This window comes from Apiotrichum porosum (genome assembly GCF_003942205.1).
Source record: "Apiotrichum porosum strain DSM 27194 chromosome Unknown scaffold_7, whole genome shotgun sequence".
Taxonomy (NCBI): Eukaryota; Fungi; Basidiomycota; class Tremellomycetes; order Trichosporonales; family Trichosporonaceae; genus Apiotrichum; species Apiotrichum porosum.
In genome coordinates, this window is record NW_021167114.1 from 22223 (window position 1) to 46243 (window position 24021).

Sequence of the window (24021 nt, forward strand, 5' to 3'; positions counted from 1 at the left end):
CGCAGCAGAGTGTGGTGTGGATGGGTTGTTGCGGGCGGGATCGTCAGTCGACAGCCCGGCCAGCGCCTCCGCCTCACGCCACCAGAAGTGCAGCATGTCAGCCAGAGAAGAGGGACACCAGCAGAGACACGACGAGGAGCGTGCACAAGGGGGGGTGGGGGGAGAAAGAGCATTTGCATCTGGCAGAGTGCGTGTGTTCCTGCGTGAAAGAATCTCCTGCGATTAGACGTGTGTAGCCAGAGAGAGCTGCTTGAGAGAGCCAGACAGCCAGACACCGCGCCGCCGCCCACCCCCCTCTCTCTCTCCCCCCCGGCCGCCCGCCCGCAGCTCCTGGGTTTCCTCATTCATCCTTTCGAGCCTCGTCCTCTTGCTCATCGTCTCTCTGTTCGCCGGCCCCAACAACCACCCCCACCACCCCACCCCCTACCCCTCCCCACCACCCCCGCCGGCATCCTCGCCGTGCGCCACTCGCTGCTCGCCGCTTCACCCATCGGCAATACAGAAGGAGGCCTTTGTTGAGCGACCACACGTCCCAGCTCAAAGGTTCATCCCACGGCACGACATTGCGATCGCACCGATCCATCCCAAGGTACCGCTTGTGTGTGGATCCTCGTCGCCCCCCCGTCCTCTATACCACCACCCACCACCACCCATCCCTCCCCCGGCACTCCCATCGTCTCTCGCATCTGTTCATCCTCTCTCCCTCTCTGTACCTCTGCCTCCCCTCGCTCGCTCTCTCTCTCCGTCACTCACATCATCACGGCCGTGAACACCATCTCATACCTCGGACCCACACCCCCCTTTCCCCCACTCTGCCAACCGCCCACACCCCTTGCCAATTCCCCGCCCTCCCGTCGACCATCTCGACGCACAGAGCCTTTGCTGCGTCCTCGCCCACTCCCGTCCAGCGTGCGAAAGTGATCGACCAGCGTCCGTCTGACGTCTGTTGCGTCCGACCTGCCCGTCCTGCAGAGTAGTCCCCAGCTTTGCTGGAAACAGTGACTCGGGGTACAACCTTTGCATCGCTTTCTTGGGTGACATTTCCTTTGCGTCCGTCCGCAGCGGCGATCTGCAGTCACCACCTTCACCCCATCCCATCCACTCCTTCTCTTCCTAGCATCCAGGTCGAGACCTGCAACAACAACAACACACACACACACATACACCCTATCTCTCCTCGCCCCACCACCGTCACCACCGCCGCCCGCGTTCGCGCGTGCCCACTTCCGCCAGTCTCTCCCCGTCTGACGTCGGCTCCGCCCTCGCTTCGTTTGTGTGTCCAATTGCCCCCCGCCTGACCGGTGAGTGACCAGTGACCGAGCGTGTAGTTTCTGTTCTCTGTGCAACGTCCGTGATCCGTGAGCGCGCCTGCAGCCTGTACGCATCGAAACGCATCACGATGCGTAGCCATCTGTATGGCGACGGTGTTGTTGCTCCAAGCGTGTGCATCATTCTCCATGTGCCCGCCGCCGCCCAGCGCCCACGGATCGCCAGTGTGGATGTGCGGCGGCGCAACACAAACACGCGCGCACGCATCCCCATTGTTTGATAAGCAAATGGGGGTGTTGTGTCTGTTCTCCCCGTGTCTCTGGGCATTTGTGACGGGCGAGTGGAGTGTGTGTGTGTCTCGTTGTCTGTCTGCATACCTCCGTGTCGGAGACGGTGTGTGTCCTTCTGTGGATCTGTGGCTGCGTAGTAGAGGAACGACGCAGACGCATTCCACACACCCATGCACCCACCCCCGCGTGCAGGTATGGGACAGAGATCGTCTCCCCAGTTTAGCCAGTTTCGCGCGCGCGTCCATGGCGCATCAACGTCGCTCGGCACGGGCCCCTCACATGAGAGATCTCATACCACACGGCGCTGGCGCGGTCCAAGCCAACACTGTGCGAGGTGCCCGCCGCCAGCGGCCATGCCCTCCATGGCCGCACAAAAGAAGACACCACCATGCCCCCCGGCCCCGCATGTCGCGCTCGCGGTCGAGCACTGTTATGACCGCTTCCCATCATCGCTCCCTATCCGTTGAGAGTCGCAGTGAGCTGACCTCTACTCTGTTCATCTCACGACCACTCCACATCCTTGTCTCTCTCTATCTTCCGTTTCCTCCGCGACGCCGATCCTCTCTGCCTCCGATCTGCCTCTGTGCGCTGTCCCTCATCCCATCGATCCAAACACCGCCACCACCGTCCATCCTATTCACCTCTCCCACATACTTTCCATCCACCTTGTCACGCATCCTCCAACAAAACGTGTCACCTCTCCCCCCCACTCCTCTCACCGTCAACAACCTGCTCGTCGACACGCTTCTGGTTCTATTCCCAAATTCGTTTCAATCCCCCCCTTCTTCTCCCTTCTTCTGTCCCTCTTTCCCCTTGCGCCCACACTCGCTACAGTCTGTCGAAAGAACACCTCGCTCGGTCTTCCCCCGGCTACTTGAACATGCCCTCTGTGGCCTCGCAGAGTGCCCCAAACCTGCACCCAATGGCTCATTCGAACCTCGACTCGCCGCTAGCTTCCCCCACCCGTATCGTCAAGCGCGAGTACTCGATCGCTCCATCACCGCGCTTGGTATTGAACGCTCCATCTGCGTTCTCCCCCAACTCTGGACCTCCCCCCGGTGCGCGACCGCCCATCATTCGCAGAGTATCGCGTCTCGACCCGATGGAGACTGGTGTGGACGACGACGGGCACGGCGAGCTCGGCCCGCGGCACCCTCTGCGCAGGATACGCGAGGACCGTCCACCCATGCCCGACCACCGCGACAGCGACAGCTCGTCTGTTAGCCTGCCTGGTATCAAGGCTCTCCTCAACGCTGCAGACCAGCCCCCCCTCGTCTCCCCTTTTGGCCAATTCTACGCCTCCCCCAGCGTCACCTCGGTAACCAACTCTGGAGTTTCGCCACTTGACTCGCCAACCTCGCGAACATCACGCTTCTCTTCTTCGACGTCATCTGTGAACGAGGGCGGCCAGTCTGGCGGCTGGTGGGCGCCAGATGAGCGTTCAACTTCCAGCTACCCTTCGCGTGCAGGCTCGTTCAGTACACGAGGCCCGCTCGACGAGGAACCCGACTTCAAGCGTCGCAGGTCCGACCTGGCGCCCACGTTGCCAGACGCCGACGAGATTGCGCGTCTCAAGTGGCAAGCCCAAAGCCGTAACGCGTCGTTTCCAGCGTCTGGCTCGATATCCTCGGCCTCGGGCCATGGTCTCCGGTCAATGCTCTACCCTCCGCTGTCATCTTCAACGTTGTCGCGAGGGTCAATCTCTGGTACGCCCCTTGCGTCTCCCTTGACACCTCCTGTGGAGTCGCAGTATGACATGAACTCATCGCGCAACTCGCCCATGACAGGTCCCCTCACGCGCTCGTTTGCCGATCTCACCGCCTCGGAGCGGTCGCCGCAGTCTGAAGGCCACCCACCTTCACGCAACCGCTCCCCAGTCGAGCGTCGACCGTCACTGTTCCGACCGTCGCTTTCGAACGAGTCGATCCCGCAGATCCCTTCTCTTCGTGAAGTGCCCAGCCCAGGTGGTCCAGGCGGCGACCCACAACGAGTGTCACGCACGCGCCCGCCATCGCCCGAGCCCCTGGGACCCAAGGGTGACAGGCGTAAATCGCTCGCCGAGCTGATCATGGAAAGCAGTGGCGACGATGTCGCCATGGCCAAGGGCGGACGCTTCTTCACCTCGGGACCACCAGGTCCATCACCTAGTGACAGCCGGCTCGCGCCGCCAGAGGCCCCCATGTGGCCAGTACGACGCGAATCGACAGAATCCATCCACTCGGTCACGTCTGTGCCGGGCATGCCCCCAAGTTCCGACTCTGAATTGGGAGGCTCTGCGGTCCTCAGAGAGCGGCAGAACGCCGTCTTGGTTCCTCCACCCCCACATGACCGTCGGCGGTCGTTTGTGGGTGGTGTCGAAGAAGAGGAACTGGCGGAGCCGAAGAGTGATCCGGGCATGCGTGGGATGGAGGTGCTGGCGTCCGAGAGCGCACGGCGCCTGGCGGACGAACGCAAAGACGACGACCGCGAAACAAGCCCCACCAAGAACAGCGGACCGAGCTCTGGGCCAAAGTACTCGTGCAACTATTGCGCCAAGACCTTTTCGCGCCCGTCCTCGCTCCGCATTCATACCTATAGCCGTAAGTGTTACAATCTCTCTCATGCCCTTTGGGCATTGTTCTCCAGGGACCTGACGCTGATACCTTAATTAGACACTGGCGAGCGTCCGTTCGTCTGCAAGGAACCTTCGTGCCGCCGGAGGTTCTCGGTTCAGTCCAACCTCAAACGCCATGCCAAGGTGCATCAGCTGCAGGCACAGCAAGCCCAGGCGGCACAGATCAACCAGCGCTCCGCGCAGCCACGGCATCCCATGCACATGGGACCCAACGTCCACGGCGGACCGCAGCCTCCAGTGTACTATGCGACCCGGCCCGGCCCCCCACCGCCGCACCCGCACATGCACATGGCCCAGCACCACCCGCCGCCACCGGGCTATGGCCACGGCCCACCACCGCCAGGATACATGGGTGGACCGCAGCCTGGCCACCCCGGGTTCGATGGTCATGGCCCACCCCCGCACTTCCAGCCACAAGGAATGCGACCAGGGCACGGCGACCACATGGCCGCCCACTATCACGCGCACCAGCGCAGACACTCGCACGATGTCGATCCTGCGGGACGACCCGGGGGACCCCTCGGCGGCGATGACTGGGTCAGCGAGGACGAGGAGGATGAGCTTGACGACGACGAGTAGATTTTAGTGTGAGCAGCAGTCAGTCATCCAGTTTACAGTAGGTTTTAAGTAGTATCATATTCTCATTTTTTTTGTGTTTTGTTGCGTCGTTTTTGTGGAGGCATATATATCTGTGCAACGAGCACAGTGTATAGCCTGGACACTCTGTATAGCTGGCTTTGCAGGAGGGAAAGGGATGCAGTCGGTTGGGGTTGTGTGTGGCAGTCTGTGTGCAGCGTCGCATCGTCGCATCGTGGCATCGTGGCATCGTTTCGCATTGCATCGCATCGCACCATACATTATTGGTTGCATGGCCACCATGGCACCACCATGCATGTCGGCGACCTTTTCCAGCTGTTGGGTACGCTGCCTCATTGTTCGTCGTGCCACGATGCGATCTCGGCGAGGCACGGGCGCCGGGATAATCAAAAACGGGCGGGAGCGGGAGCAAATATTTGGGGCGATCCGAGGTGGTACGATTGAAACGCGCGATCGTACTACGGTGTGCGCGCGGATGTGGAGAGCGCAAGCAACAAAGAGGACGCGTCAAATCACACCGTCTGTCTTTCTCACTTGTGTTTTGTCCGCCGTTCCCCTCACTCTCGTTACTCCTTCCGCCTAATCCCTCCCCCCCCCCCCCCCCGCCATGGACTCTATCCTCCAGGCGATCCCTGCTTGGGTGCATGAGCTGCCCACCGCCGCAAAGGTCGCGGCGGTCGTCGTCGGCGTCCCCTTCCTCGCCATTGTCCTCAACGTCCTCCAGCAGCTGGTGTGTTTAGACGCTCGAGCTCGAGCTCGAGCTGGAGCTTCTTTTGCCGTTGGCTGACATCATCCCCAGTTGATCCCCAAGAACAAGTCGCTCCCCCCCGTCGTGTTCCACTACATCCCCTGGTTTGGCTCTGCGGCCTACTATGGCATGGACCCGTACAAGTTCATGTTCGAGTGCCGTGACAAGTACGGAGACGTTTTCACCTTTATCCTTCTTGGTCGCCGCATGACTGTGGCTCTTGGCCCCAAGGGCAACAACCTCTCGCTCGGTGGCAAGACGTCGCACGTTTCGGCCGAGGACGCCTACACCCACCTCACCACGCCCGTCTTCGGCAAGGGCGTCGTGTACGACTGCCCCAACGAGATGCTCATGCAGCAAAAGAAGTTTATCAAGCACGGCCTCACTACCGAGGCTCTCGAGTCGTACGCCGAGCTCATGACTGAGGAGACCCGCGCCTGGTTCAAGGACTCGCTCAAGGTCACCAAGGAGTCGGGCCCCAAGACGGTCGAAGTGATCAAGGTCATGGCCGAGCTCATTGTCCTCACGGCGTCGCGTACGCTCCAGGGCAAGGAGGTCCGCGCCGGTATGTCTGCCCGTTTTGCCCACCTGCTCGAGGACCTCGACAAGGGCTTTACCCCCATCAACTTCATGTTCCCCAACCTGCCCCTCCCTTCGTACCGCCGCCGCGACCGTGCCCAGAAGGAAATGTCCGACTTTTACCTCAGCATTATGGAGAAGCGCCGTTCCGGCGAGCACGACCACGAGCACGACATGATTGCCGCCCTCCAGGGTTCGCAGTACCGCAACGGCGTCCCCCTCACCGACCGTGACATTGCCCACATGATGATCGCCATTCTCATGGCCGGCCAGCACACTTCGTCTGCCACCTCGTCGTGGATCCTCCTCAACCTCGCCAACAACCAGGACGTCCAGGACAAGCTGTACCGCGAGCAGGTCGAGCTCTTTGGCAACGCCGACGGCACCTTCCGCGACATGTCGTACGAGGACACCAAGAACATGCCCGTCATGGACGCCTGCATCCGCGAGACCCTCCGCCTCCACGCCCCCATCCACTCGATCTACCGCGCCGTCAAGCAGGACATTGTCGTGCCCCAGTCCCTCTCGGCCCCCTCGGAGAGCGGCCAGTACATCATCCCCAAGGGCAACTTTATCGTCGCCGCACCGGGCGTCTCGCAGATGGACCCCCGCATCTGGGACAATGCCACCACGTGGCGTCCCGAGCGCTGGCTCGAGGTCGGCGGCGTCGCAAAGGCGGCCAACGAGCAGTACATGGCCGGCGAAAAGGTCGACTATGGCTTCGGCGCCGTCTCGAAGGGTACCGAGTCGCCCTACCAGCCCTTCGGTGCCGGCCGCCACCGCTGCGTCGGCGAGCAGTTTGCCTACCTCCAGCTCTCCGAGATTGTCGGCTTGATGGTCCGCGACTTCAAGCTCACCTTGGGCACCAAGGCATTCCCTGCGACCAACTACAACTCGATGATTGTGCTGCCCGAAGTGGGTTTGGTCACCTTTACGGCGCGCAAGTAAAGCGTTTTAGAGCTCGTAGGACGCGAAAGAGGTCGAGGACGAGGAAGAGTGGAGCACATGGGGAAGAAGTTTCCGCCACCCCAGCAAACGTGCCACGCTGCGCCCCACCGGTCCTCATATGCACTTAATACCCCGTCATAGATTACACTATTTTACACTGCTATGTCACTCTGTGTCTCTAGAGATCCTTCTTGCATGGGAACATGGACGGGAGAAAGAACCGTGTTGCTCAACAACATGTTGGTCATGCTGCTACGCTGCATCACGTAATCGCATGAGTTCCACGCCATCGGTGTTGGGTTGCTCGCACAGAGCTTTGTCTGAGGGCCTGAGGCAATGCCAGTAATTTTGTAAAGGGTAAAAAGCAGATAAAGGTGACAGGTCAGTGTTGGTATGGTACCCATGATGCCACCATGGCCACAATCACAGAAAAGGCTCGAATGATTTCAACACGGTTTTCACAGTGCTGCCGCAGCGCTGCGGCCCATGCAAGCACTCATCAGCCACAGCAAGTAAATGCGAGTCCGTACATTGCACACCTTCTCCCTTGCATTGGGAGGCTCTATTACCGATGAGTTGGCGGAACCCAAACACCGGATTGTTGTTGTTGGTGGAGTGTGGCAGTGGGTGAACGGATTTGTTTTTTTTTCTTTTTGGAAAATGGAAATAAATGGGTCCCCTGGTTCAGTTACGACCACGACCACGACCACTCACACATTCCCAGCTTTGAGCCGACAGACCACACACTGGTACACTGAGCAGCAGTGCCCGATTATTTGATCGGTGGGCTTGAAGCCTGGTTGCGCTTAACCATCTCAACCGCTAGCACTCTCTCTGAAAAACAGAGCGCGTCAACAGGTGTCTGATTCGTGCCCAGAACTTCATGACCCTGGAGAGAGAGAGAGAGAGAGAGAGAGAGAGAGAGAGAGAGAGGCTGCACAGTCCAAAGCTTCGTTGAGCCTTACATCAACTGTGCACAAACATACGACTATGTACCGATCACTGCTTCCGTAGTCGTGGGCTTGACCACCCTTGCTACATAGCCTCGAGAATTCTTTCCACTCGCCATCCTCGTCATCCTCTCCATTTATCCTGGTCCTCTTCCTCAAAGAGCCCACCGACCTCGGACTGCTTGATCTGGCCGGTCTGGGTCAGGTAGGCGGCAAAGTCGGCATTGTCACTGGTGTCGCCCCTCTCACAATCCTGGATGGTATCAGCTGCTGTCGTCACTTCCATCGGTGGCGGATGGGCGCGAGGGTGGTCCGTGGGTGGAAACCACTCCGCCAGGTACTCACCCAGTCGCTGTCGCGACCACCGCCGTCGCTCTCACTGTCTGTCTTTGTCTTTGTCTCAATATCAATTCAGACACTGTACCCATTGCTGAATTGGAGGAGTTCACTCACGTTGGGCACTGAAGGCCCCGCCACAGGTCCTGCTAGGAGATCTTGGGCATGGTCTGTCCTGTACCAATGGTGGGGGTCGGTGGTTGATGGTATACCTGTAGAGCACTGTCAGTGGCATCCCAGAGTCAAAGGCCACTCCCAGTCTCAAGGAAACCTCTTGCACTGCTGGATGCGGCCTATAAGGGACCCAAAGGAGGGTGGATACTGGGCGCTGGGCGCTGGGCGCTGGGCGCTGGGCGCTGGGCGCTGGGCACTGAGGGCTCTGGGGGCCGGGCCGGTGCAGATTTCAACAGCGAGCAGAGCGAAGCACTACAAGAGTACCACTAGGAAGCTCGTAGAGGGTACGGGAGAAATCTTTGGCTCGCCAGTTGGGCAGTACCGTGAGCGACTTCTGGTGGATGCTACTTGCTCAGTCCCTTTTGGGTTAAGGAGTGGTTGAGAAACACACACACTGAGCACTGACTTTCGGCCAACCCCAACCGGAGGGCGCCGATGAGCTTTGTTCCCCGCAATGACCAACACTTGTGATCACCATTCACCACCACCTTTATATTAAATTCATTGTTTTCGACTGTCTACCTGATCCGTACAGCCTCCGGGCATACCAGAGAGCCGTTAAAATCTAGAAAAGCAAGTTAACATGCCCTCCTCGTGGCTACACTGTGCCACAAATCATCGAGGTGTCATACCGTCAGCCGCCTTGCCGGGGGGGTATCACCATTGGAACAGCTATATTATGCTGGTCTGCTGCATCACCGCGGTACAGCCTCTCTGCAGACTTGGAACGAAGCACTGTGGAAAGGAATATCGCGACACAACGTCGTAGCAGCTCACAAACGACCGCCCAAAGTGCCATTCCTGCTCAACTTTTTCCGCTTCATCCTTCCCCATAACCCCATAGTCTGCTTAGAACACTGCTCTATCACTGCTGTCCCCCTAACATTCCTATTGAACCTCCCTGTCCCGTCTTTTACACGTCTCATTAGGAGGAAACATATGTAAACAAATTAAAAGGGGGGCACCAATAACCCCAACCACCGATTTGCATCCGCGCCCATCTCGCGATCATCGAGAACTGGATCCTGGAAACGACCTCAAACGACAAGCAACGTACCTCCACCCACATCCACCACCTCACCACCATGGCCAGCACCATCCTGCCCCTCGAGCTCGTCGACCGCTGCATTGGCAGCCCCATCTGGGTTCTCATGAAGAACGAGCGCGAGTTCACCGGCACCCTGATGGGCTTTGACGACTATGTCAGTGAGTGACAACAAGCCGGTCATCGAGACGGGCTTCTCCTTCCTCGCTGGATCAAAACAAGATGGCACCAGCTCGGTGGATGAGAGCTAATGGCAGACATGGTTCTCAAGGACGTGACCGAGTACGAGGTCACCCCCGAGGGCATCACCGAGACTGGTCTTGGCCAGACCCTGCTGAACGGCAACAACATTGCCATGGTGCGTGCTGGCGTGTCCCTCACTGCTCGACGTGAGCTTGGCGTAAACTGACTCATCTCCAGCTCATTCCCGGCGGCAAGGGCCCGCGTGCATAGACTGTGACTTGACATCCTGTCGTGTTCATCCGTAGCCCTCCCTCGCCTGTCCCCGCTCGCGCGGAGCGCGGAGCTTGCCGCCTCGCCGCTCTTCCCACCGAGCCTTGCCCCCCCGTGTCTCTACATCTACCCCAGATGACACTGCATGGTTAGTTGGGGGTCGATGTTGAGTACAGCTGACAGTTGCAGTATCCCCCGCGGCGCTAGATAGACGCTTCCCGCACCTAACATGTGACCATTAGCAACAAAGACGACGTCGGGAGACCGTGACTTAGGGCAGCATGCTCTGGCTAATGACGCCGTAACTAACCACTTGCCGCCGCAAAGACCTCCATTGCAATGGCGGTGGAGATCCGAACGCACTTGTCGCCGTTGATGCAGGGGTTAGCGAATTGCCCACAAGACTGCGCTGGTGATAACCGTGCGGTGGGCCGTCATCAGTTGCTACGCTCTTCGAGTATCCGCCAGCAAGTGTTGGGTTTGATTTCCTGGTCGGTGTGGCCCCTACACGGACATCATGCAGTACGACACCAAAGCCGCACGAGGTAGACTGGGGAGGCATACTGGGACACAGTGACAAGGCTACACGCTGGTACCACCTGGGGGTTGCAAGGACGCTGCGTTTACTGTTTGCCTGTTGGCCACTGAACTGAGGCAGGTCACGGATCACGGAGACACATACATGATTCACATACAGGCTACATCATTCGGGGGTGACTATCTCGTTCGCTATGTATAACTCTCCCGCCCACGACTCTTCCTGCCCGACCCCTTTTCATTCTCCCTCCCTCCCTCTCCCTCTCTCACTTGCCTCCACAACACCTACACTCGGACGCTTCACTCTGCACACTCCATTTGACGCGCTCCAACCCTGCTGTATCGCCGAGCTTGATCAGACTGTCGTTGCGCCTCATTCTTTCGTCAAACGACGGTGAAGTCGGGTAGATCCACTCCCACCGGGGCGCGTCCTCGGCACTCCGGCGGAACGCCATGTCGCCAGACATTGTATCGACGACGGTGCCTTGACGGCTGCTCGTATCGGCAAGGAAGACTCGCATCGTCACCCGAGGCGGGCTTGGGACCAGCTGTCGCCCGGCGCCGTGGATGGTAATGGACATGGGGAACCACGAGCGAACGAGGTGGCAGATGAGGTCGAACGGCTGCGAATCGAGGACATCTTGCCATGGTCGAGCGGGCCCGGGCCCGTGGAAGAAAGGGGTGAGGAACTCGAACAGCGACTCGTGTACTGTGTCATCGGGGAGCGGGTGGACGCAGAGATGGTCGGGGCGGAAGGCCGTACCCAGAGTTCGGAGAAAGGGGTGCATGGGCGCCGTGTCGTTGCCTTGCCAGGATGACAGCTGAAACACTGCTCCAGAGGACAGCGAGACCTCTTTGACTCTTGGAAAGATCTTGTCGTACATTGTCTTATTCAGGATGGTGCCAATCATAATGTTGAAATGGTGGCAAAGGCTTTCGTCCGGCACGGTATCAACATGGAGGGTAGCAATCTGCTTGAGGTAGGCCATCTTGAGGCTGTGAGACCGCTGGGACGGGTACGAGCGTTGATTGCGGGTCCCGGGACGGCCGCTGGCCTGGTCGGAAGAAGACCCAGATCTGTACCCCTCCATCTCGTCGTCGTCGTCGTTGTCGTCGACGTCATGGTCTATAGGCGACAAGCCATGCATGACAACCTCGCGAACCCACAACGGGATGCCCTTGGGGCGCTCCATGACAATCCAGTGGGCTAGAGCGTTGGCCCAACGGACATCGTGGTAGCGGGCGCCAGTGCGGTCAAAGGGGGGCATTCGGAGCCCAGCTAGGAGAGGGACAGCATTCGCCGCAGTCAGGCGAAAGTAGCTGTACAGGTGTGGAACGACGAGTGCGTGTGTGGCCTTGGACGAGAGTGCCAGAGTGGAAAGAGTCTCAAACTGTTGTGTGCGAGCACAGTACGAGGCAATGGTGTCGAGCAGGGCGTTGGTGTATGTCTTGGACACGGTCTCGTCGCCAAGCTTGATCCACGGGAAGCGCAGCCCTCCCATAGCAGGACCGGCCAGCGAGGGGCGCGACGGTGGACGGGAGGTGGTGAATGCAAGTGTGTAGATAGGAGTGATGAGACAGCTCAGGCAGGAAGACAATATCGATATGTGTGTGAGAGACAAACAGAGTGCGAGACGGCGACGGAAAAGACAGCGATCAGCATCAACACTGGTGCCGCCGCGTTCGTCCGGGTGGGTGGCAAATCCACCGTGCCGGTGCGTCATTTACGCTCGAGTGGCTTCCTTCCACAACATCCTCTTCATGCTTCCATTCTTCCCGTACGAGACTGCCTGGATTCATTCCCATGTCTCCTCCCGCAATGCGCTTCACCTTAAGACATTGCGGGACACATGACACGCCAAAAGACAGTCGCGACGGATTGCCACCACCAGTGCCGTAATCTCAGTCGCCTCTCCCATCTGCTCCCGTCTCCGTCCCGTCCACACCACGCACATGCGCTGGAGTGACGACAACCCCAAACCGTGGTTCCGTCCGTTTGTCCATCCTTCATCACCCTCTTCGGCCCGTCTGGCAACCTCGCCCAAGCTGTCTCAAGCATCTGGTGAGCTCCCACCGTGCGTGCGAGTGTCACATGCTTACACCCCGTCCCCAGTTCCTCCCCTTCTTGGTCGCGCCGCCATGCAGTCGTTGCGCAATCCATTCCGCCGCGCCAAGGCTGAGAATGCGTCCGGCTTGATCCATATCCAGGTCAAGTGGGGCACTCACAAGTGAGCAGTGAAGACCCCCACCTTGTTGTCTGACAACTGACACTGGCAGGTTTAACATCCCCATCGAGAACCCCGAGATCACCCAGGTCTCGCAGCTCGCCGGGACCCTCGCACACCACACTGGCATCCCCGTCGACCAGCTCAAGATTGTCTACAAGGGCGCTGTACTCAAGGACCAGTCGCTCACGCTCTCGGCCTACGGTATCACGGACGGTTCTCTCCTCGCTGTCGTCGGCAACAAGGACCCCATCCCCCAGGCTCCCACCCCTACGCCTCCTCCGCAGGTCGTCAAGAAGAAGAACAAGCAGCCCGAGACCAACGACGAGCAGGTCCTCACGGACTGGATCCGCAACCTCGTCAAGGGTGTCGTCGACCCGCTCGAGGCCAGCATTGCCACCTTTGTCTCGCAGACGTCAAAGGACGCTACCAACCGCCCGGCCCACATCCCGCCCTTTGACACCCTCCAAAAGGAGCACGCACGCCTCAACGAGTTCCTGCTCCGTGGCCTCTTGGATCTCGACGGCATCGAGATCCCCTCCGAGTGGTCCAACGCCCGTATGGAGCGCAAGATGGGTGTCAGGCGCGTGCAGGGGGACCTTACCAGGATCGACGATGCCTGGGGAGACCGCAAGCGCTTAGGAGCATAGGTTCCCATCCCCCCCCAAAAAGGGGTCAACCCGTGCAGCCGTAATAATTAGGCACCGTGCCCAGCGAGTCAAACCACGTCACAACATTGCTTTAAAATATCTTGAGAAATCGTTCCTGCCCGCCAAGCCCAAAAGTCAATCAAAAGTGTGTGTCAGTGTCAAGGAGAGCCAGTTGGCTCAAGCGGCTAGATTGTAGAGATCCGATTGCCCATGTATATCACACCTTGGGGCGTTGCATGAGGGTATCGTACAATGCACTTCTACTAGGACAGCCATCTCAGTACCTGATGTGCGAGCGTGATGGCCGTTTGGGTTGGAACGTAAGGAGGGGGATGTGGTGGTGGTGGTGCAGGTGGAATGAGACAGGTAAGTGAGAGATGGCAGTTTTTTGGGGGGGTATGGAGGGTAAGGCGTTTACGACCTGGTAAGATATGAGCGTCCTCCAACATGTGTGTCACGTACATCTTGTAAACCATCTTGCCCTTGGTGGCCTCAGCGCCCGACACGTCGTACTCGATCTCAATGTCCAGGTCACGGTTGTTGCGCGCGTTAGGAGCGCAGGTAAGAGTGCCCTTGATGGTGTCGTCCTGCTGCGGAGGGTGTTAGCCATTGCATTTACGCACATACACATATCCGCCGCGTCTTGCACAGCTGGCGGTACTCACCGACACGGTCAGGGTCTCCGGGGTGTAGAAGACGGTCTGCTTCCAGTGGGTGTACTTTGCGTGGGGGCCAGTGGAGAACTGGACGGGCTTGTGGCAGCACGAGAACGAAATGTCAAACCAGCCGAGGAAAGCGTGAACGTAGTCGTTGCGCTGAGCCTTGAGCTCGAAGGGGACCTTGAAGGTAAGGTCCTCCTTGGTGACAGTGCGGATGTCAATGTGCCTGATGGCGCAAGGCTGCGACACCACCGACTTGAGGTCGACGCAGTCAACAAGGGGCTCCTTGAGCGCAATGTCCTTGATGCACGAGTAGTCAAAGCCGTAAACGTCGTCCCAGAAGTTGATCTTCTCCTCCTTGTAGTCCTGGTCCTCAATGGCGGCGAGGAAGATGGTGGCAGTGTCGGGGAAGAGGAGACCGCCGGGGGCAAGGTACTTGTCACGGGCGAGGAGAACAGTGTCGAGCATGGATTCGTAGAGGAGGAAGTAGCCCATCCACTCCGAGATGATAATGTCGACCTCCTTGACGGGGAGCTCAATGTCCTCGAGCTTGCCCTTGATCAAGGTGATCTTGTCAGAGAAGCCGTTGGCGTCAATGATCTTCTGGGCCTGGTCGAGAATGTTGGACATGTCGATACCGATGACCTGCTTGGCACCGGCGTTGGCGGCGAACATCGAGAGGATACCAGTACCGCAGCCGACCTGAAATATTGTCAGCCATGTTCACTTCATCGCAACTGCAGGGCTATCCAGGTGCTGAACGCCGCCGCTGACGTTGCAGTCTCAACAAAATACTCACATCGAGGACAACCTTGTCCTTGAAGAGGTGCTTGTTCTGGATGATGGCGTTGCGGTACGACATGGTGCGGACAGTGTCCTTGAGCATCTCCTCGTGGATACCAAAGTGCGCGTACGAGTCGGCGTAGCTAAACATTGTCAGTTACTGGGCTTGGACATGTCTGGCGCAGTCATCAACAACGGAGGACGTACTAGTCGCGGCTGGTCATCGACTCGGGGGCGACGGTCTCGCCGTTGGTAGGGGGGGCGGCAGCGGGAGTGGTGGACATGATGGGCTGCTGGATTCTAGATGAGATAGAAGGGCAACTGTCGATGGTGTTGTGGACAAGAACAACAGCGGGGCGGACGCACACCCCACTGCCAGGTGCCTCCCATGGCCAGGTTCAGAGCAGAATTATCGCATCGATCAGCGAGAATTATCGCGTTACACGTGTATTAATTTTATCCGAAGATTAAAGTGTGATTCCGTGATAAGGATTCAAAGTTAGGTCATGGAGACTCTCTGGCTGTCTGTGGTTGTAGACCGGCTGTTGACCCGTTTTCTGCAACAAATCCCAACCTCTCCCCTTCCTCGTCAACAACCCGGGGCCATGTACTACGACCTCTTCGTGCCCTTCCCAGTGCCAGACGCACCTGCCACTACAAAGAAGAGCAAGGGAAAAGCCAAGGCCGCCCCCGTCGAGGCAGGACCAGCTCCCACCGACTGCTGGGCCGGTCTGTCCTCGACTGAGCGTGCCGAAGTCGCACGTACCGTTGCTCTCGAGGGCCACTGTGGGTACTAAAGCGTGTTCTGTCGCTAACCCGCCAGTGGGATACACTGTTGTAGCGCACACTGTCACCTCGCCGCAGTCCACCAACGTCATTGCTTGCCCGTTCGGTAGCCCCGAGGCTCGCCTTCTCCCATATGCGGACCTGGACCCTCGCTTCGCCAACACGAGCTCTGCCAGCTCGTCTACTCAACCCACCCTAGTCCAGATTGCGCGCTACCATATGCGTCTGGATGACGGCAAGGCTCACCCGATTGTGAGTTTATTCAAAAGATGTCACCTGCTCACCTCAGACCGCCGGCAACACTGCCGCCCTTCGCAATTATGACATTCTCTCCGCCTACGTTGGCAGCGACAAGGCTCTCCAGCTTGCGTGCACAGATCTGTCCAACCCTGGCCCCAACCAAGTGAGTGAACCAACTTCAGTCGCATCATATTGTGGCTTTGCTGGAATGTGCGACCTTGCGGCATCGTGCTCACCGCCAGATCTCCATCATCACCGTTCCCCTCCACGAGCGGCCATACCACTTCCGCCTGAACCGCAAGCAGATCAGGCAGGCGCAGCGCAACGGCGTGGTGTTCGAAATTCTCTACTCGGCTGGTCTCTTCCCTTCGCGGTCTGTTCCCCCAGACGTCGCTCGCAAATACCGCCAGAACTTCCTGTCCAACGCTCGCGAGCTGGTGCGTGTCACCAACGGCCGCGGCATCATCTTTTCGTCGGGACCCGGTGGCAGCCCAGAGGGTCTCCGTGGTCCTATGGACATTGTTAATCTGTGGGTTGGTTGGGTGAGACGTCGGCTAACTCTCAGCGCGACGATTCTTGGTGTGCCTGCCAACTTTGCAAAGGAGGCCGTGTCCAACACACCAAAGATGGTTCTTCTCCGAGCTCGTGAGTTCACCTAGTGCTCTCGTAAGCTAACCCACCAGAGGCACGACGCACCTACAAGGCTGTTCTTTCTGCGCCACGCATTGTCCCTCCTCCTGGCGCCGAGGTCGAGATCGAGGCCGAGGCGGTGAAGACGGGAGCCGATGGAGATGTGGAGATGGCGACGGTGGATGCCGTCACAGCCAAGCCTGTGAAGCGTACATCGGATGCGGACGGACCTGCGAAGAAGAAGAAGAAGGTCAAGTCCAAGTAGACAGTACCTCTCTATGCATGTTCCCAGCACTATTACCCATTCCCTTTTGAGGCAGCAGAGCATCCATGTCTGCTAAGATCCGGATTCTGCCACACTGGTTCACGGTGCGCGTCCGACGTCACCACACACTGCCGTTCCGTGCCTGACGGACCCATCGGCCACCTCACCCATCCCATCCCACTCAACCCCGTCTCTATAGGCCTCCATCTCAGCCCGTTTCTTCCTCTCCCCTTCCCACCCAACTCTTTCCGCTCCTCAAATCCCAGCTCGACATGTCTGCGCAGTCGGGAATCCGTGTTCCCCCCGAGCTGGCGGCCGCCTTTGCGACCGCGACCTCGAACGCCGAGAGCACGCGCGCGCTCGTGTTTACTATCGAGGGTGGTGAGTCTGGACTTCCTCGTGCCGGTGCCCCATCTTCATTCCTCTCCTCTGCATATGGCCTTGTAGGACCACACGCTGCTGTCGAAGTCGACTTCATGATAGCAGCTTAGTGAGGCTCTCCTACAGTCTTGCCGGACAACGTTTGCTCCTGGGTGTTGAACCAACCTCTATTGCTGCGGTACTGTCGTTCTTCCCCAGCAGTGTACACCATCGCCTTCTCTCTGTGCCCTCCGTCCCTCCAGCTTAGTGGACCTTACTGACACACTCTGCAGAGGCGTACAAGCATGTCACCACTGTGTCGCCCTCGGGAACGTACACCGAGGACATTGCCCTCCTCCCCCCTACCCTCCCTACGAAGCAGACTCCCGCTTCGTTTGCGTACCGTCTGGACAGCAAGCTCGCCGGCTCTTACGAGTGGATGATGGTCACCTTTGTGCCCGACGATGCTGGTGTAAGTTGTGCGCTTCTCCACGGGTGTACTGGACGCCGGGACCGGTGTTGCAGCCTTCTGCGCCAGGCTCGATGACTGTTGAACCATGCCCGTCATCGACCTGCGACTCCGAAGGCCGGCGTTGGTTCCGTCAGACCTCTGTCATCCCCTCTATCAAGTCGATGGAGGATACCTCTGTCTCGGAGCGAGCTGACGTCCCAGGTCCGCGCCAAGATGCTCCAGGCCTCATCGCGTGCCGGCCTCATGAAGGCCCTCGGCGCCAACAACTTCAAGCATGACTGGTTTGCGACTTCTATTGTGGGTCATTCACTTGCTTATTCAGTCTAACCCGCCAGAACGACTTGACCCCGGCTGCGCTCAAGTCTCACCTCAACCACATTCTGTCTCCTCCTCCTCTGACTGCCTCGGAGGCGGCCCTCATCGAGATCAAGGCCGCCGAGGCTGAGGAGGCCAAGCGCGTTGCGATGGACGGCGAGGCTGCTGCTGCTCGTCGCAAGGCTGTTATTGGCCTTGGCGGCAAGACCCAGTGGCAGGATGGTGTTGCCGATGCGCTCCTCAAGGCTGCGCAGCGTTCTGACGACGGCTGGATTGTGACTCTTGTGAGTGTATCCTCTCGGTTTGAGCTGTACTCATGCCGTCCAGGAAATCGACTCCAAGAACACTTCAGCGGTCAACCTCCTCCGCTCAGAGGCTTGCACACCCGACGAGGTTGCGTCCAAGGTCCCCGAGAAGTCGCCCGCCTACGTCTTCTACTCGTTCCCCACCCCTCCTCCCCCCAAGCCCATTGTTCCTGTTGCTGCCCCTGCTCCCAAGGCCTCGCCTGCCTCGGCCCGCAACACTTTCCAGGCATCGCAGGGCGGTGCTCGTCAGGTCGACACCAGCGACGCTCCCCGCTGGAACGATGACAAGAAGAGCGGTGACGCGGCGGACGAGGAGGAGGAGAAGAAGGACGAGGAGGTGAAGGAGGACGTCGAGGAGGAGAAGGAGGAGCCCGCTGTCGAAAAGCTCGAGATCGCCGAGCCTGAGCAGTCCCCCGTGTCGCCACCTTCTCCAGTCGTGGAGAGCAAGGGTCGTGTCCTGTTCATCTACTGGTGCCCCTCCGGTTCGCCCGTTCGTTTCCGCATGGTCTACTCGACAACCGTCCGTGGTATCCAGCAAGACGCGATGGACAAGGCCGGCTGCGAGATCATTGGCAAGCTCGAGACCAGCGACAAGTCGGACCTCGCTGGCCCGCACATCCGTGAGGCTGTCCCTTCGCGTCCCAAACACGCCTCCAGCCTCCCTACCCCGGCTGCCCGTATCTTTGGCGCCCCCGCTCCTGCCGGCGCGTCGTTTGGTGCTCCGGCCCCTTCCTCGGCCGCTCCCCCGGCCGCTCGCAGCTTTGCCACCCCGGGCACTGCGCCAGTGTTCGGTGCCCCCGCTCCTGCTGGCTTTGGTCGTCCCAAGCCCGTGCAGCGTTCCCAGACGGCTACTCCCGACTCTGCCCCCGCCACGCCCGTGTCGGCCTCGGCTGGCGGCAACGACACCGACGACAGCCAGGAGCGTATCCGCTCGGCCTTTGATGCGTTCGGCCCCCGTGTCAACGCTGGTGGTGGTGGCTTCTCCCGCCCACGGCCCGCGGGCAGGAGGTAGTGACGCGAGGTGACCATGTGCAGAGGCGTAATGTAACGGCGGCCGTAGGGATTGCAATTGTTATGAATCCATTTGACTCCAAATAATGACCCGAGAAGAGATTCGCGCCGAGATTCGCGCGCCCGAGATACAACTGTCCTTCCTGCGGATAGTCCCCACGAACAATACATACAGAAACCAGAAGAACCCATTAACCACGAACAAGACCCTTGAGAACAGACATGAAGAAGGGGACATCGAGCTGGAGCGGGTGGTCAGCGGCGACATTCTACCAGGCGAGTGACCACTTACAAGAATTGGGGTGCCGCTGTGCAACTCGTCAGGGCCCTTGGTGTGGCTCGTCTGCTGCTGCTTGGTGTAGATCGAGTCGTTGCGCTGCAAGGTTGTCAGCTGTGAATGTGCTGCCGGACAGGTGACGACGAGTTCAGGTACTCACAATGGCGACATACTCGTGGCCCAAGACGGTAGCCACACACTCATAGTCGCGTTGGAATGAGTGAGGAGGCCAGAGCTTCCATTGTCAGCTTGCTTCACCGCCGGGTCGACGTACCTCAATGACAGTCGAGTCTTCTGGCAGCCACAGTTCGTGTGTGAGGCCATTACCATGAACGCCTAGCATGATCTGTGTAACAGTCAGCTCCGACTACCTTGTGCTTAGCTGAGCGTATGTAACGCACACTAGCACGAGCCACGGCCTCGATCTGGTCTCTGGGCGACATGTCCTCTAGTTTGAGATACCGAAAATCGACACGCTCGGTCTCGGAAAACGTTTCCAGCTGGCGCAACAGCTCCGTGTGTGTCGCGTCCGGCAGCTTGCGGTCACTGTTCTGACGATCAATGTAGACAATTTGCTGGGGGTCGGACGGTTTCCGTGGGTGAATGTCGTAGTGGTGCAGGAGACGGTTGCGTGCGCCGCTAAAGAAGTGAGGCTGGTGGTGCTCCTCAAAGATGCCTGCTGCCATCTTGTACCACTTCTCAACTTGGGGCGAGTGGCGGTGTGCTGCCCATCGATCCACGATGACGACTAGAGCTCAGCTTCATTCCATCGCTCTCCCCGCCTCCATGCTCGTTTGATAAAACTCACTGCGCTCAAAGTAGATCCACCCGTCCGAGCCCTCCATATCCTCCTCGAGGACCGCCCACTGGTCGGGGCCGAGGTGCTGGTCGTTCCAGATACCCTCGACGACCATGTCGTTCATGCCGTACACGTCGTGCCACCTGTTATCCCAGGGGACGATGATCTGGTCTGGAACGTAGCGGTCGCGTGCCGCGCCGTGCTTGCCCTTGCCCATACCCTTGCCCAGGACGAGGTCCCTGGCCCCGGCCCAGGTGGCCATGGCCGCCAGGCCGCCGAGGACGTTCTCGGCAGCAAAGTGGTAGTAGTGGTACATGCCACTCCATGCGTCGCCAGCACCTTCGTTCAGGAAGACTGGGTAGAGTTAGTACAGCTACATGGGAGTCCCAACTCACGAGTCGTGCCCGCAAAGCAAACGTCTGGGGCCTGTTCGCGCGCATGTTCCGCGACGACAAATCCCAGTGCGCTCAGGGTCTCGTCCTGCTTTGGCAGCGCGTCTGGCAGGGAGCTGTATGCGTCTGGTGGTTTGGTGTGAGAGGTCTGAACATTGGCAATCCCTGGCCTAGCAACTCACGGAACGTTCGGTTGTTGTACCATACGTTCTCCAGATAGTAGAAACCGGGCGAGCCGCCGAGTCGCCGCGTCTCTTTGTCGATGGGAGGACACTGACGCGAGTACACTGGACCTGTATGGCGGCCATGCGGTGGGCCTCGCAGGTGACGTACAGTGTATGCGAGGAAACACAAGACACCAAGCCCAACTGTTTGCGTTGGATCAGCGCCAGGTCAACAGCGAGGCTTGAACACTCACCAACAACGCGAACCAGCCGCTTGTGGGCGCCGAGGCGGATCAACGACTGCTGCTGCTGTTGCTGCTGCTTCTCAGCAGTGGTGGGCAGCTCACTGCCACTTCCGCCTGCGCAAGTGTCGTCAGCATCATGGTTCGTCTAAATGAATTGTAATGTCTAGCGCAGTATCGCGCAGCGCGCCAGCCGCAGTTGAGAACCCCATATATTGTTACCGCCCCTACATCCTTTTGGCAGGCGCGTGCGTCGACGTCACTCACCTAGGCGGCTGTAGCCCCGCAGCTGCGCCAGGAGGGCCGACATTGCGGATTCGGTGTCGGTGTGTATGGTGTGTGTGTGTTGATCGTGTTGAACGAGTTGTACGAGTGTGAAGAGGATCAGTATCGACGGGGCTCACCAAACCGCTGAAACGCGGGCATGGGCTTCGGGCCTTGGGGGTCTGGCCGGTCTGGAGCGTTAAGGACGCTCTGGCGCTCCCGGGCCCGTCCCCGCCCCCCGCCAATCGGCCGACAGCCGTGTGTCCATTTACAGCATTCCGCAAAGCGGGTAGGTACCCAGCTTCAGTCGCGTACTGGCCGTGCTGGACGATGCAGACAAACATCAAGTGCAAGACGACCCCTACATCGACACTGTTGCCAGCGAGCCAAACCAAAATAAGCATGTGTAAGGGCAATAACCTAATGGATTAAAATTGACCCGCAGGCTCCCGGTCCCGCGGGGGCGACGGAGCGCCAACCGTCCGTCTGGTTGCCGATGCGATGTTACATGTGTTGTGCAAAGTTAAAGTGGCAACTATACAGGTCTAGGTCGATGTGATAGGCACGTCTTGGTGATGGGAAGGGTGAGGCGCACCACTCTCCCCAGAGCCCGCGTCTCCCTCAGAAGAGTCGACGTTTGGCCAAGCAGTGTCCTGGTCAACGGCTGGGCCTCGCAGAACGTCCATCTGAACGACAAGACCGTCCTTGTTCTGAAGTGTCTCGTCGAGGACCAGTGTATCGGCGAGGTGGGGTCGAGGAGCGGCTTCTGCAGACCCCATGGGCTTGAACGCGGCCTGGAACTCGAGGACAAGAGTCTCCAGCGCACATTGGACCCTGGCAGGGATATGCTTATGCTCAAGCCGCATGTCGGTGGCAGCAGCGTCGGCCACAGCAGTCGCGTCGCTGACGTTCCAACGCCAGTCATTCAGTCGGCCCGACGAGCAACCTGGTTGGTGGCACTCTCTTGATTCTGAACACCGCATGGGCTTGGATTCTGCGTGCTCTTTCCAGAATTCGGCCTGCTCCCTTGCAGACACGACGTCTTGCTCGGCTTGGGCAAGGGCATCTTCCGTTGACCTCAGTTTCTCGACCAGATAGGTGTAGGTCATGTCTTTGCGTCGGGAATGCGCCAACTGAAGGGGCTGCCGCTTGGGAGTGGGGGACGTCATTGGCGCCAGGCCGAACATGTTGTTTTGGAGTTGGCGGCTCTCCAAGGCAGCAAGAAGTGTTGTACGAATATGATTATGTTCCTCCTGGTGACGATCGCGTGGGCTATGGCTGTCCTGGAGGTCCAAGTCGAGGTTTTGAAAGCTGCCGCTCCTTTTCATTGCTCTTTCGACAAACGTAGGGTTGTCCCCTACTTCCAAGAGGTCCTCGGGAACACCTTGACTCTTCACAGCACTCCCGGGCGATCTCGCGACATCTTGTCGCACTCCCTCAACCGCCTCGAGCTGTGCTTTCGCCTTCTTCAGCTCCATCACAGCTTGATCGCGTTGTGTTTCCGCCAAGTCGGCACGGGAACGCTCGTTGGCCAGGGATGTTGTGAGGCTGTCGTTGACCTGCTTGGCGTTGTGCAGCTGGACAACGTGGTCCCCGATCCTCTTGGCGTAAAACGACGCCGTGGCCTCGCGCTCAATGTTGAGCACGTTCTCCAGACGCTCATTCTCCGCCATGGCGCGCGCCGTGGCGAGCGTGAGCTCGGACACCTGGGCCGTGGCCTGCTGGAGCTCGTGCTCGCGTATGGTGGCAGCGAGCATGAGGCTCTGGCGCTCACTGTCGATTTCGTAGAGCTTCTCCTTGGTGTCGTGGAGTTGCTTCTCGACCTCGAGTGAACGGAGCTTCTCGGCGGACACTGCTTCCACACTTGCGAGCACAGATGTCCTGGCGGGCGTGCGTTCACTGTCGCCCTCATCGAGCCCGCCGTCGGAACTGCGACTCTCAAAGGGGTCAGTGACCTCGCCATCGAGTTTCCTTGGGTTCAGCGGCTGTGTCCTGCTCAAAATCTTGCATGTTAGCTTGGTTTGCAGTACATGTCAAGTAGTGCAGGTACTGTACATACAGTCAGGGGTGGCCAGGCGGAAAAGTCAATGGTGGTGGGACGGTGAGAGTTGTACAGGAGGGAAGCCGGCGATGGCCCCGCAAGGGCAAGATGTGGAAACTGGTCGTCAGCTCCATTGGTTGAAAACCCAGCTCACATTCTTATCCAACGGTGAGTGCACGTTCCCATTGCGTTCTGAACCGATCAGGTGGGGGATACCTGCAAGCATCACCTGCTTGCTGCCATGGGCCGGTGGTCGATTGGGGACAGCGAATCCGCAGCTGCACTGCAGGGGCAGTGGACAGGGATGTTACGAGCGCGGTGGAGGTGCCCGTAAAGCCGGGACGTAGCAAACAAGCGACAGAGGCTATGCGGTGAGCAAGACGAGGCGTAGAACGAAGGTGAACAGTTACAAAAGTGGGGGCTGCTGGAGGGAAGACGTGAGAACTGGCCAACTGGGCGGTGAGTCACCAAACACAGCACAATACTGCGCCGCTACTTGGGACTCGGCCGCCGCCGCTCGGACAACAATAGCAGTCTGCTCCCTGACCCTCATCAGTTCAACCGATCGTTGGTCATAACAACCCCAAGTCCTATCCACTGC

General features: G+C 59.0%; 11 protein-coding genes across 11 annotated transcripts; 6 read left to right on the forward strand and 5 right to left on the reverse strand.

Moving 5' to 3' along the window:
- Window positions 1–2481: 2481 nt before the first annotated feature.
- Window positions 2482–4752, forward strand: EHS24_008307 (uncharacterized protein; the record flags this gene model as incomplete). Its single annotated transcript, XM_028623625.1, has 2 exons — window positions 2482–4138; window positions 4211–4752. The coding sequence occupies 2 exons, from the start codon at window positions 2482–2484 to the stop codon at window positions 4750–4752; spliced, it is 2199 nt and encodes a 732-aa protein (XP_028475599.1).
- Window positions 4753–5377: 625 nt separating this feature from the next.
- Window positions 5378–7045, forward strand: ERG11 (Lanosterol 14-alpha-demethylase; the record flags this gene model as incomplete). The annotated part of the gene is made up of 2 exons (XM_028623626.1): window positions 5378–5500; window positions 5570–7045. 2 exons carry the CDS (start codon window positions 5378–5380, stop codon window positions 7043–7045), a joined length of 1599 nt encoding a protein of 532 aa, XP_028475600.1.
- Window positions 7046–8119: 1074 nt separating this feature from the next.
- EHS24_008309 (uncharacterized protein) lies at window positions 8120–8281 on the reverse strand (the record flags this gene model as incomplete). Its single annotated transcript, XM_028623627.1, has 1 exon — window positions 8120–8281. One exon carries the CDS (start codon window positions 8279–8281, stop codon window positions 8120–8122), a length of 162 nt encoding a protein of 53 aa, XP_028475601.1.
- Window positions 8282–9590: 1309 nt separating this feature from the next.
- Window positions 9591–10003, forward strand: LSM5 (RNA-binding protein lsm5; the record flags this gene model as incomplete). The annotated part of the gene is made up of 3 exons (XM_028623628.1): window positions 9591–9711; window positions 9808–9908; window positions 9971–10003. The coding sequence occupies 3 exons, from the start codon at window positions 9591–9593 to the stop codon at window positions 10001–10003; spliced, it is 255 nt and encodes an 84-aa protein (XP_028475602.1).
- Window positions 10004–10806: 803 nt separating this feature from the next.
- Window positions 10807–12042, reverse strand: EHS24_008311 (uncharacterized protein; the record flags this gene model as incomplete). Its single annotated transcript, XM_028623629.1, has 1 exon — window positions 10807–12042. The coding sequence occupies one exon, from the start codon at window positions 12040–12042 to the stop codon at window positions 10807–10809; it is 1236 nt and encodes a 411-aa protein (XP_028475603.1).
- A 451-nt stretch (window positions 12043–12493) lies between these two features.
- Window positions 12494–13415, forward strand: EHS24_008312 (uncharacterized protein; the record flags this gene model as incomplete). The annotated part of the gene is made up of 3 exons (XM_028623630.1): window positions 12494–12602; window positions 12654–12768; window positions 12818–13415. 3 exons carry the CDS (start codon window positions 12494–12496, stop codon window positions 13413–13415), a joined length of 822 nt encoding a protein of 273 aa, XP_028475604.1.
- Window positions 13416–13829: 414 nt separating this feature from the next.
- RMT1 (type I protein arginine N-methyltransferase Rmt1) lies at window positions 13830–15141 on the reverse strand (the record flags this gene model as incomplete). Its single annotated transcript, XM_028623631.1, has 5 exons — window positions 13830–13836; window positions 13878–14005; window positions 14081–14776; window positions 14874–15000; window positions 15065–15141. 5 exons carry the CDS (start codon window positions 15139–15141, stop codon window positions 13830–13832), a joined length of 1035 nt encoding a protein of 344 aa, XP_028475605.1.
- Window positions 15142–15462: 321 nt separating this feature from the next.
- On the forward strand, window positions 15463–16778 carry EHS24_008314 (uncharacterized protein; the record flags this gene model as incomplete). Its single annotated transcript, XM_028623632.1, has 6 exons — window positions 15463–15643; window positions 15699–15895; window positions 15933–16046; window positions 16126–16412; window positions 16449–16528; window positions 16567–16778. 6 exons carry the CDS (start codon window positions 15463–15465, stop codon window positions 16776–16778), a joined length of 1071 nt encoding a protein of 356 aa, XP_028475606.1.
- Window positions 16779–17050: 272 nt separating this feature from the next.
- Window positions 17051–19242, forward strand: TWF1 (Twinfilin-1; the record flags this gene model as incomplete). The annotated part of the gene is made up of 6 exons (XM_028623633.1): window positions 17051–17159; window positions 17432–17610; window positions 17664–17786; window positions 17833–17907; window positions 17946–18209; window positions 18253–19242. 6 exons carry the CDS (start codon window positions 17051–17053, stop codon window positions 19240–19242), a joined length of 1740 nt encoding a protein of 579 aa, XP_028475607.1.
- Window positions 19243–19432: 190 nt separating this feature from the next.
- On the reverse strand, window positions 19433–21425 carry EHS24_008316 (uncharacterized protein; the record flags this gene model as incomplete). Its single annotated transcript, XM_028623634.1, has 11 exons — window positions 19433–19483; window positions 19534–19617; window positions 19679–19753; window positions 19793–19864; window positions 19920–20266; window positions 20327–20671; window positions 20713–20835; window positions 20892–20982; window positions 21043–21077; window positions 21128–21232; window positions 21383–21425. 11 exons carry the CDS (start codon window positions 21423–21425, stop codon window positions 19433–19435), a joined length of 1371 nt encoding a protein of 456 aa, XP_028475608.1.
- A 499-nt stretch (window positions 21426–21924) lies between these two features.
- On the reverse strand, window positions 21925–23646 carry EHS24_008317 (uncharacterized protein; the record flags this gene model as incomplete). Its single annotated transcript, XM_028623635.1, has 3 exons — window positions 21925–23382; window positions 23439–23537; window positions 23575–23646. The coding sequence occupies 3 exons, from the start codon at window positions 23644–23646 to the stop codon at window positions 21925–21927; spliced, it is 1629 nt and encodes a 542-aa protein (XP_028475609.1).
- Window positions 23647–24021: the final 375 nt, after the last annotated feature.